At 45.8% G+C, this 12,068-nt stretch overlaps 1 protein-coding gene across 1 annotated transcript in view; it reads right to left on the bottom strand.

Moving 5' to 3' along the window:
- Nucleotides 1-3,941: 3,941 nt before the first annotated feature.
- LOC142295625 (alpha-1,4-N-acetylglucosaminyltransferase-like) overlaps nucleotides 3,942-12,068 on the bottom strand; it is a 129,593-nt gene continuing 121,466 nt past the window's right edge. Inside the window, exon 2 of the mRNA XM_075338726.1 lies at nucleotides 3,942-4,532. Within this exon, the coding sequence (XP_075194841.1) occupies nucleotides 3,942-4,532 (591 nt within the window). The remainder of the gene's footprint in view (nucleotides 4,533-12,068) is intronic.

Raw genomic sequence — 12,068 nt, 5'->3', positions numbered from 1 at the left:
TCCCATTCGGCGCTAGGTAAGCTGTTTGCAAACTGGTCCTCAATGGATCGGATTTTGGGGCCGAGTTCTTCAATCTCCTTTTGTAGGAATTCTATGGTCAAAATAATTATGTCCATTGAACATTTATTTAGTATGCTCTCAAATTTAGAGCAGTAGTCGGCATTTTCAGCAAAAAGAGTAGGTCTAAGGGACACCCTTAATCCCCTAGGTATCCGTTGCACTTTATGATACTGTGCCAAAGTAGCACAATGTAATTCAAAAGCGGTCCGTTTTCTGAGTTCTTTCTCATAATCGCGGGTGCGTATTTCCTCAGAGGGGGTAGATAAGAATGAGTCTGGAATTGTGACTTTCGCAAGTATGTCCGTCACTTCTGTAGCTCCGTACGAAAAAGTGGTGAATGACATGGGTAAGAAAAATAGGTACAAAAAATATATAGGGAAAGTGGGAGCACAGATCAAAAAAGAGTCAATTTTGTACAAAAAAGACCTGGCTCTACCACTATTGTCAATAGGTGCTCTGGAGAAAAAAAACAGTACAATAGCAAATATACTCCGGCACACTGAGAGAAATGTATGAGAGAAGTCCAAAATGGTGCTCAAAAATCGTTTTTATAAATTTATATTCTTATAGTATTCATTGTCCAACGTTTCAACCCGAAGGTTTTCTTCAAAGACTGATTTTTTACATATGAAAACAAGAAAAAAGAAGAATACACATCGTCATACATATGCAATATACATGGATATTTTACAGGAAAGGAAGACATACATATTACATTAGTAAGATGAAAAAAACAGTATCAGTCTCTGTCTGTCTCTCTCTATCTCTGTGTCTCTCTCTATCTCTATGTCTGTCTTTCTCTATCTCTGTGTCTGTTTGTATCTGTCTGTCTCTCTCTATCTGTCTGTCAGTCTCTTTCCCCATCTGTCTCGTTCCAGGTCTGTCTTGTTCCAGATGTGTCTCATTTCAAGTCTGCCTCTTTCCCCGTCTGCCTCTTTCCCCATCTGTCTCTTTCCCCGTCTGTCTCATTAAGGTCTGTCTCGTTCCCCGTCTGTCTCTTTCCCCATCTGTCTCTTTCTCCGTCTGTCTCTTTCCCCGTCTTTCTCTTTCCTCGTCTGTCTCTTTCCCCATCTGTCTCTTTCCCCGTCTGTCTCATTAAAGGTCTGTCTCATTAAAGGTCTGTCTCTTTCCCCGTCTGTCTCTGTCTCTTTCCCTGTCTCCTTACTTGTCTCTATCTCTTTCCTTGTCTCTGTCTCTTTCCCTATCTCTTTCCCTGTCAGTCTCTCTCCTTTCCTGTCTGTCTCTCTGCCTCTCTGTTTGTCTCTTTACCTGTCTGCCTGTCTCTTTCCCTGTCTGTGTCTCTCTGTCTCTGTCTGTCTGCCTCTGTCTGTCTCTTTCCCTGTCTGTCTGTGCGTGTCTCTTTCCCTGTCTGTGTCTGTCTGTGTCTATCTGCCTCTGCCTGTCTCTTTCCCTGTCTGTCTGTGCCTGTCTATTTCCCTGCCTGTTTGTGTCTGTCTGTATCTGTCTGCCTCTCTATGTCTCTTTCCCTGTCTGCCTCTTACTCTGTCTGTGCCTATGACTGTCTGTCTCTTTCCCTGTCTGTCTCTTACTCTTTCTGTGCCTAACATAACCACTGTGTTTATTAGTGTTATACTATGTACTTGTCATCACTGTGAGTAAATACCTGTATATAAAATGATGAAGTATGATCTAAGGTATTTCTATCTTATCTATAATAAATTACATTTTTTATATATACGAGTATATATATATATATATATATATATATATATATATCTATATCGGTCTCTCTGTCTCTATATTAGTCTCTCTGTCTGTCTCTGTATCAGTCTTTGTATCAGTCTCTGTCTGTCTCTCTCTATCTCTGTGTCTCTCTCTATCTCTGTGTCTGTCTTTCTCTATCTCTGTGTCTGTTTGTATCTGTCTGTCTCTCTCTGTCTGTCTGTCAGTCTCTTTCCCCATTTGTTTCGTTCCAGGTCTGTCTTGTTCCAGATGTGTCTCTTTCCCCGTCTGTCTCTTTCCCCGTCTGTCTCTTTCCCCGTCTGTCTCTTTCCCCATCTGTCTCTTTCCCTGTCTGTCTCATTAAAGGTCTGTCTCTTTCCCCGTCTGTCTCTTTCCCCATCTGTCTCTTTCTCCGTCTGTCTCTTTCCCCGTCTGTCTCTTTCCCTGTCTGTCTCTTTCCCCGTCTGTCTCTTTCCTCATCTGTCTATTTCCACGTCTGTCTCTTCCCACGACTGTCTCGTTCCATGTCTGTCTCTTTCCACATCTGTCTCTTTCCAAGTTTGTCTCTTTCCCCGTCTGTCTCTGTCTCTTTCCCTGTCTCCTTACTTGTCTCTATCTCTTTCCTTGTCTCTTTCCTTGTCTCTGTCTCTTTCCCTTTCTCTTTCCCTGTCAGTCTCTCTCCTTTCCTGTCTGTCTCTCTGCCTCTCTGTTTGTCTCTTTCCCTGTCTGTGTCTGTCTGTGTCTGTCTGCCTCTGTCTGTCTCTTTCCCTGTCTGTCTGTGCGTGTCTCTTTCCCTGTCTGTCTGTGTCTGTCTGTCTGTGTCTATCTGCCTCTGCCTGTCTCTTTCCCTGTCTGTCTGTGCCTGTCTATTTCCCTGCCTGTTTGTGTCTGTCTGTATCTGTCTGCCTCTCTATGTCTCTTTCCCTGTCTGTCTCTTACTCTTTCTGTGCCTATGATTGTCTGTGTCTTTCCCTGTCTCCCTCTCTCTCTGTCTGTCTCTGTCTCTTTCTGTCTCTCTCTATCCGTCTCCTCACCGACATCTTATTACCTCACACATAAGCTTCTTATACTAACAATTTATTTTTTTCTTATAGCAACCAATCACAGCTGCTATTAATAACCTGTAGCTCGCAGCTCCATTCACTTTAATGGAGGCAGGTTTTTTGGAGAGTAACTGTAAAGCGCGGGGTTACATTTTCGGGTCAAAACATAGTCTATGACGTTCCCTGAGTCACATGGGGTGTCTGTGCAAAATTTCGTGATTGTAAATGCAACGGTGCGGATTTCTTTAGCTGACATACACACACACACACACACACACACACGCACACACACACACATACACTCAGCTTTATATATGATATATATATATATATATATATATATATATATATATATATAAATATATATATTGCCAATTGGTGATTCAGTTGATGTAGTTATTTATTATCTATTTAGGAATGTATTCGTATAATTAAGTATTACAGTAATTGTGAGCAATCTGTAATATGTTTCTACTGATACCATTCTAATCATTTGTCAATTGTCACTGTATCTGTCCCCTCTAAAAACACCCAAGTAGATTTCACTCCCTTTGAGGAGACCTCTGTGGATTACATACAATTTATTGATTTTATTTATTAATTATGTATCACTTTTTTTTTTTTACCCATGGGTTTCTGTGGTTCTGGATTTACACGTGTATGTTGAAGTAGCATGCACATCATTATTATAGGACTTTAGTTGATAAAAACTTCATATCATGTTATCTTAAAATTTTTGAAGGAATAGAAATGGAAAACTGAAACTTAGAGAAATTTGTAAACTATTTTTAATTATAAACAAGTCCATAGCTTTTACTTTGCATGTGTCAGCAGTTATACATTTGTTTTAGTATTTGGTAACAATAGGTTTATACTACATCTGTGAATTTACAAACGTTCAAATTTACATTATTCTGATACTTTATTGACATTTGAGGATGTTATAATATGGACACTGTTAAAGAGAGATAAAACATTTTTGGTGCATTTTTTCTCACACATTTATTTACTGACCCTTATGAGTGTGTTAGACAAATGTTAACTGAAGATGTTTTGCTAGTTCAACTTAACCAGAATTTACAGTATGTGCAAAATTAATATACTAGATTGTTTACAAACATAAAAAAAAAAAAAGATAGTCACAGCAGGTAATATTCAGAGGTAAGTTGTCTCATTCCTAAGTACTGCATTATATACAGAAGGACAGTATTCTTTGTAGAGATGTTCTACTAAAGTGTTACTACCAGGTACCATAGTAAGTTTTGCATCTGAGTTCATGTAGTTCCATAGATGCAAAGCATAGGAATCATTGAAAGTTGGCCTTTTGTTCAAAACCTTGTAATATTCTTTCCACGCAGGGTAAGATATAGGGTAGAAGCGTTGGGGATTGACGTAAGTAATATTTCCACACATGGCATCTTCAGTTTTATTAAACTTGGGTAAATCACAAAATGTTTTTAAATTACGGGTAAAGAGACTTGGCCCCTGCTGACCCCATACTCTGCCATTATATTTCTCAACAAAGTCCCCCATACATTGCCGAGTAAAATAATGATGAGTAGAAAACCCAAAAGCACTGTTGCCAGTAGATTTAGAGTGTTCTGCAGCTAGAAAGTCTTTAATCGGAATGGCTTGTGTTGAGATCATGTCCGTATCCAGATATACGCCACCATACTTCCATATCAGAACTAGTCTGCAGCCATTAGAACTGTTGTTCTTCCAGTAGGGCTGTTTCTTTGGATCAATCTGAAAGCAAAATAGATACATTAAGAGTAGGGATGAGCGAACGTTCGATGTCCATATTGAACACCTGGTGTGTACAGTATTTACCAGACCTGAACACAAACTTAGGTATTTCAGATTCCTGTTCGGGTTTGTCACCCGAATAAAGCTTGTTGAAAGGTTGCAAATCAGACAATCAGCAAGGATTTAGGTTGTGGGCACTTCTGGAGCCATCGCAGCCGTGCCAAGTATTGGCATCGCTATGATTGGCAGATGCAACCCATAACTCGGCCTGTATAAAGGCCGCCACATTGTGTTGACTATCATATGGAGAGTACGATGTTGGAGTGAGGGACAGTGATAGGCGCATATTGTCCATAAATAAATACATTGTAGCGATAGGACGCTGTAGAAGTGAGAGACAGTGATAGGTGCATGCAAATTAAAATCCAATACAGCGCTGCATCACACAGTTTTATGTAGTGCAACAAAACAGCAGCTTCCAAGTGGTGTAATCTGTTAGCTCAGTCTACCAAAAATCATAGTGTGTACTGTACAGCGTGCTTGGCTGTGTGTATATCTCTGCAACCTTATAGTGTGTGCATGGCATCATGTAGCTTGGCATAGCGCCCCAAAACAATAGATTACAGGAGGTGTAATCTGTTTTCTTAATCTAGCAAAAACCAGACTGTTTACGGTATGCCTTGTTGTGTTAATATCTCATCAACCTTATACTGTCTTAAATCATGTAGCTTGGCATAGCGCTACAACAGAGTAGTTTATAGACGGTGTAATCTGTTAGCTCAATCTTGCAAAAAACAGACTGTCTACATTGTGCCTTGCAGTGTGATTATCTGAGCAACTTTATACTGCATTGCATCATGTAGATTGGCGTTGCGCTCCAAAATAGTAGTTTACAGGAGTTATAATCTGTTAGATCAATTTAGCTAAAAACAAACTGTGTACAGTGTTCCTTGCAGTGTGAATATCTCTGCAACTTTATACTGCGTAGCTTGGCATAGCACTCCAAAACAGTAGTTTATAGGCCCGCAACACACATCCGTGCCTCTGGTACGTGTTTGGTACGTTTTTGCACGTACCGGAGACACGGAGACCCATGTTATTCTATGGGTGATGGCACACACACGTAAAATCACACGGAATGTGTGTCCGTGTGATAATTACGTGTGTGCGTTTTCCCGCACGGACAACATGTCCATTTTTGGCGGTCAGCATGCAGGCACGGACCCGCTAAAGTCAATGGGTCCGTGCCTGTACGGACGGCACACGGAGCATGTCCGTGTTCAGCACGTTTTGTCCGTGTGCATTTTTAAACGAGCGATCTATTTTTTTTTTTTTTTATTAAAGTCAGTCTACTTACCTTTTTTTCTGCTGTTCTCAGTCATACTTACATTGGCGCTCAGTCTTTTTCTTCCCCCGGCTCCTACTTACCAATCCCCGATCACCAGCGCGGCGAGGAACAGCTGTGCCGAAAATACACGGCTTCAATTCATTTGAAAATGCCGGCCGCTCATTAATCAATCTCATATTCCCTGCTTCCCCCACCCACAGGCGCCTATGATTGGTTGCAGTTACACACGCCCCCACGTTGAGTGACAGCTGTCTCACTGCACCCAATCACAGCCGCCGGTGGGCGGGTATATACTGTGCAGTGAAATAAATAAATAAATAATTAAAAAAAAATGCTGTGCGGTCCCCCCAATTTTGATTCCAGCCAAGATAAAGCCATACGGCTGAAGGCTGGTATTCTCAGGATGGGGAGCCCCACGTTATGGGGAGCCCCCCAGCCTAACAATATCAGCCAGCAGCCGCCCGGAATTGCTGCATACAATAGATGCGACAGTTCTGGGACTCTATCCGGCTCTTCCCGATTTGCCCTGGTGCGTTGGCAATCGGGGTAATAAGGAGTTATTGGCAGCCCATAGCTGCCAATAAGTCCAAGATTATTCATTGCAGGCGTCTATGAGACACCGCCAATGATTAACCTGCAAGTTAAAGTAAATAAACACACACAGTGAAAAAATCCTTTATTTGAAATAAAAAACAATAACAAATTCCCTCGTTCATCAATGTATTATGCCCCAAATACCCATCCATGTCCAGCGTAATCCACGGAGGTCCAGTGTTGCTTCCAGCTCTGCTACATGAAGGTGACAGGAGCTGCAGAAGAAAACCGCCGCTCCTGTCACCTCCACGCAGCAACTGAAGTGAGTAGCGCGATCAGATGAGCTGTCACTCAGGTTACTCGCGGCCACCGCTCCATCCTTCAACTGTGACAGCAAGTCGCCCAAGTGACAGCGATGAAGTCACAGGTGAGTTGCGGTCTCGGGTGGAGGATCCAGCTAGCCGCGGGTAACCTGAGTGATGGCAGCGCTAAGCACGCTGCTCACTTCAGTCACTCAGGGGATTAGCGGTCACTGGTGAGTACTTCACGGGTGACCGCTAATCAGTACGCGACACCCAGACAGAGCTGTGGGATGACATTGAAGTCGGGTGAAGTTCATCCGACTTCATTCTGATCGTGCAACTCTGTCTGCTGTCTGCCGACATGTATCAATGACATTATATTACACACGGACATTTCACGAACACATACACCGACATTCCACACGCACACACGGATAGCATACCCCATCATATGAATGTCATACGTACCGGAGAAACGCCCAAAAAAAACGGAACACGGACCTGAAAAATGGACCGTGTCACACGTACGTTTTTTATGCGGAAGTGTGTTTTTGGCTATAGGCAGTGTACTCTGTTAGCTCAATCTACCAAAAATAATAGTGTGTACAGAGTGCTTTGCTGTGTGAATATCTCTAGAACCTTATACTTTGTTGCATCACGTAGCTTCAGAAGTGGGTGATAGAAAAGGGTTAATCCGTGCTGCCAGAAGAAGATCACTGAAGATCGATGGAGATTAAAAGTACCTGATTTTATTGTTCTACACGTTTCAGAGTCACGTGACCCCCTCTTTCTTCTGGAAAAAAACCCCAATAATATACATTGACTGTCACGCGGGAAGAAAAGGCGAGAAGAGAAACCCCTCCGCTAGAGCTACTGAGAGTTATCCCCCGATTCCCCAGGTGAGACGTGGAGCCTGGCTGAGGATTACCAAGGGGGGGGGAAAGATGTCCAACCAAGAGGGGGATACGACTGTCAGTGATGCCACTCTTCATGCCGTACATACGGGAGCAGCATGGTTACCGCAATATTCAGGAGAGTCGCATACCTTAAGTCAGGGTTCCCCAACTCCAGTCCTCAAGGCCCACCAACAGTGCATGTTTTCAGGATTTCCTTAGCATTGCACTGCTGTTGGAACCAGCACCTGGGCAGGTAATTACATTAACACCTGTGCAATACTAAGGAAATCCCAAAAACCTGCACTGTTGGTGGGCCTTGAGGACTGGAGTTGGGGACCTCTGCCTTAAGAGAGACTGGGCAGTTTATTTGATGTGTATCCCCTGACAGAGAGCCAGAAAGTGGGTATACTAGTTGATCAGCTAACCAGTGCGGCCCAGCGTGAGGCCAAGACCTGGCCGGACGCGGAAAAAGAGACTATAGAGCAAGCTCTGGCTGGGATGAAGCACACCTTTGCCATCTGCACGGCAGTGGAGATAAAAGTGCAATTCTTCGGGTGTAAGCAGAGAGTGCAGGACAGTGTAAGAGACTATGCTTTAAACTTTCAAGAGATGCTGATGGCCGTGAAACAAGTGGATCCTGGGAGTGTGCATCATGGGGACCGACTGCTGACCAAGCAGTTCATTGAGGAGCTCCTGTCCAATGCCCACCAGACCCAGTTGCGCATACTGGCTCTAGAGAACCCTGACTTAGGCGGGCTTTGCACACTACGACATCGCAGGTGCGATATCGGTGGGGTCAAATCGAAAGTGACGCACATCCAGCGTCGCAGTCGATATCGTAGTGTGTAAATCCTTTTTGATACGATTAACGAGCGCAAAAGCGTCGTTATGGTATCATTGGTGTAGGGTCCGACATTTCCATTATTTGGCAGCAGCGACAGGTACGATATTGTTCCTCTTTCCTGCAGCAGCACACATCTCTGTGTGAGAAGCCACAGGAGCGAGGAACATCTCCTACCTGCGTCACCGCGTCTCACTCCAGCTCTGCGGAAGGAAGTAGGGGGCGGGATGTTTACGTCCCGCTCATCTCTGCCCCTCCGCTTCTATTGGCCGCCTGCCGTGTGACGTCGTTGTGACGCCGTACGACCCGCCCCCTTAGGAAGGAGGCGGTTCGCCGGCCAGAGCGACGTCGCAGGGAAGGTGAGTGCATGTGAAGCTGCCATAGCGATAATGTTCGCTACGGCAGCAATCACAAGATATCGCACCTGCGATGGGGGTGGGGACTATCGCTGCAGCGTCGGTAACACATTGTTACCGATGTCGCAGCGTGCAAAGCCCACCTTAGACTATGCTCGCTTCAAAGACCAGGTCATCCGGGTGCTGCGAGACTGGACTCCAGATGGCGCTGCAACAACCCGGCTCCTCACCACCACATACCCAGAGGTGGTGCTCTCCGCTCAGACCGCCGTGGAGGCAAATGCTCAGACCTCGGGTGGTGATTTCCTTGCAGACCTGAGGCTTCAGGTCCAAGAACTGTCAAAGAACGTGGCCACCCTTCGCAAAGGCAGTGCAAACCATGCAGACAACTGCGCAGACTGCGGACTCCAGGCTGGCCATCGGATCAAATGGTGCCCCAAGACGACGGTGAAGGGGCAACCCATCGGCTCGGGGGTAGGTCAGTGATCGCTGTGACCCCGCCGGGCGGTCGATTCACCGCCATTGTGAGGCAGGACAGTATGCTCGAGACTGTCCTCCGGGCCCGCAGGTAACCAGGGCTGGAGATCGATCCTCGGGTGTGGGGAAGACCGACTCAACTGACTGGCGGGACAATGATGTGGGAGGGCGACTGGTCCTACCAATCGTGCTGGATAGCATCCTGATGAACGCCCTTCTGGAAACTGGGTCCCAGGTGACAACCATAACATATGTCCTTTACAAAAGGTATTGGGTTGATTCTGACATGACCCATGGCCCAGATACAAACTTGTCCATAATTACCAGTAATGGCCAGCCTTTCCCACAGGTGGGCTATAAGGAGGTGACCTTCAAAGTGGGGTGGGTAGAACTGAAGTCACAGGGGATGATAATTGGGTATGTTGATCTTTGGACACGTACTCCAATGGTGACAATCAGCACAAAAGTGATAGAGAATTGTTTTGCAGAGGTAGTTGTTCTATTACAGCAGGCGGCCAAGACTGCCAGTGTCGAGCAACAGCTAGCATTGCAGAAAGATCAGGACCCTGATGCAGAGGCAACAGATCGAGCAAACTGGGGGAGAAATTGGTAGCGTTCGGGTTAGCGACTCCTTCCCCATTGTGGTTCCCCTGGGAAGTGAGATGATGATCTGGTGTCGGGCGGCAATAGGCCTCCACGGTCAGGATTATCAAGGCCTCATAGAACCTGTGTATTCAGAGGATAGGCCCAATGTCCTGACCACCAGGGGGGTATTCGAAGTTCGCCAGGGGAAGGTACCCATCCGAATTTTAAATTGCGGGGAGAAGGAGGTTAAATTGCCCCGGTATGCCACTGTAGCTAAGCTGTTTACCTTTAACAATGCTGCAATCGAAGCAGCAGGACCCTTGGCCTCTTCTGATCTGGTGAAGGGAGACGGAGATGGGGATTCACTGGCGGAGTGGGGTCAGCAGCTACACATCGGCACCAACTCTACCCCTTCCCACCAAAAACAAGGGGTCCATCAGGTGGTACAGGAATATGAGCGGGTATTCAGCAAAAACCCTCTAGACTTTGGACAGGTGAAGGGGGTTCAACACCAAATCCCCACCGGGAATCATCCTCCCATCAAGGAAAGATACCGCCCTGTGCCGCCAGTTCGTTATTAATGGGCCAAAGATGTTGCGGGAGATGAAGGAGGCTGGGGTGATCAGAGATAGCTGTAGCCCCTGGGCCGCTCTATTAATCTTGGTAAAAAAGAAAGATGGCTTGATGAGGATGTGTGTGGACTATAGGCAGGTTAACCACAGTACGCATAAAGATGCTTACCCGTTACCTAGAATAGAAGAGTCTTTAGCAGCCTTGAATTCCGCTAACTATTTCTCTATCCTAGATCTCACCAGTGGGTACTGGCTGGTTCCCGTTGCAGAGTCAGACAAGGAGAAGACCACGTTCATGACGCTCATGGGCCTCTGTGAGTTCAACTGTATGCCATTCGGACTCTGCAATGCACCGAGGACTTTTAAGCAGTTAATGGAGTGTTGCCTGAGGCATAGGAACTTCGAAACCAACATGCTGTACCTTTATGATGTTATAGTATACTCGAAGACTTATGAGGATCATCTGCAGCACCTGGCTGAAGTGTTTGAGGCCCTGTCCGGGTTTGGCCTAAAGGTAAAGCCGTCTAAGTGTCACCTGCTGAAGCCAAAAGTACAGTAGCTGGGTCATATGATGAGCGCTGGTGGAGTGGCCCCCGATCCAGAAAAGATCACTGTCATCAAGGACTCGCCCAGACCCACTACCATCAAGGAAGTGCGGCAGTTCCTCGGCATGGTAGGCTATTACCGAAGGTTCATCAGGGGATTCACCAAGATGGCATCGCCACTCCAAGACCTCCTGGTGGGTCAAGCCAAGAATCGGGGACCCCCATTCGAGTGGACCAGTCAACAGGAAGAGGCCTTTGTCCAGCTGAATGCAATCAAAAAATGGACATGCTCTGCGCACCCCCTCCCTCATTGCCTTCACTTTGTAACCCGATGTGGGAATAAAGCCTTGTTACACAGCAGCTCCGGTGAGTGCCTTTCGTCCATTTTGATTGTATTTATCAGAGACTTAAAAGTTTTGTAATGAGCACCACGGGCTGCAGGTTATTTGTGCTGCCACACCGTGTGTTATTTTGCAAAAGATAGTCTGCAGAGTAATTTTCTTGCTCTATCTACAAGCAAGTTTAAAGTGAGCCGATTGAAGTAATTTTTACTGAACAATGCCCAGTGTTCCTTCTAATTGTTTTTCCTTTGTCCAACTGAAGCGGGCTCTTACTGGAGAAGAGATCCTTGCTGTGGTCTGGCCAGTCACTGAACGTTTTAAACAATACCTGGCATTGACGAAATTCATGATATACACGGATAACAACCCGCTGACCCACCTGAAGTCAGCGAAGCTGGGGGCATTGGAACAGAGGTGGATGGCCCAGCTGTCCAACTACGACTTTACAATGAAATACCGGGCGAGGCAGAAGAATGCAAACGCAGATGCCCTGTCCCAGATGCCTCATCTACCAAAAGCTGGAGAAGACATGGATGAGATGGAAGAGGTGGAGATGTCAGCCTTCTACCGGCACGGTCTCTCAATGCTCGTACCAGGTGAAGGAGAAACAAGCGCCAGAACAAGTAGCCTCTCTTAACCCACTGCCCCACCATAACTGGGAGGAGACACAATACAGCGATCCAGCCATCCGTTTGATCAAGGAACTGTTAACCCAAGATAACTCATATCTTGGTGCAGA

Source organism: Anomaloglossus baeobatrachus, chromosome 3 (genome assembly GCF_048569485.1).
Source record: "Anomaloglossus baeobatrachus isolate aAnoBae1 chromosome 3, aAnoBae1.hap1, whole genome shotgun sequence".
NCBI lineage: Eukaryota > Metazoa > Chordata > Amphibia > Anura > Aromobatidae > Anomaloglossus > Anomaloglossus baeobatrachus.
This window is presented reverse-complemented; position numbering and strand designations above follow the sequence as displayed.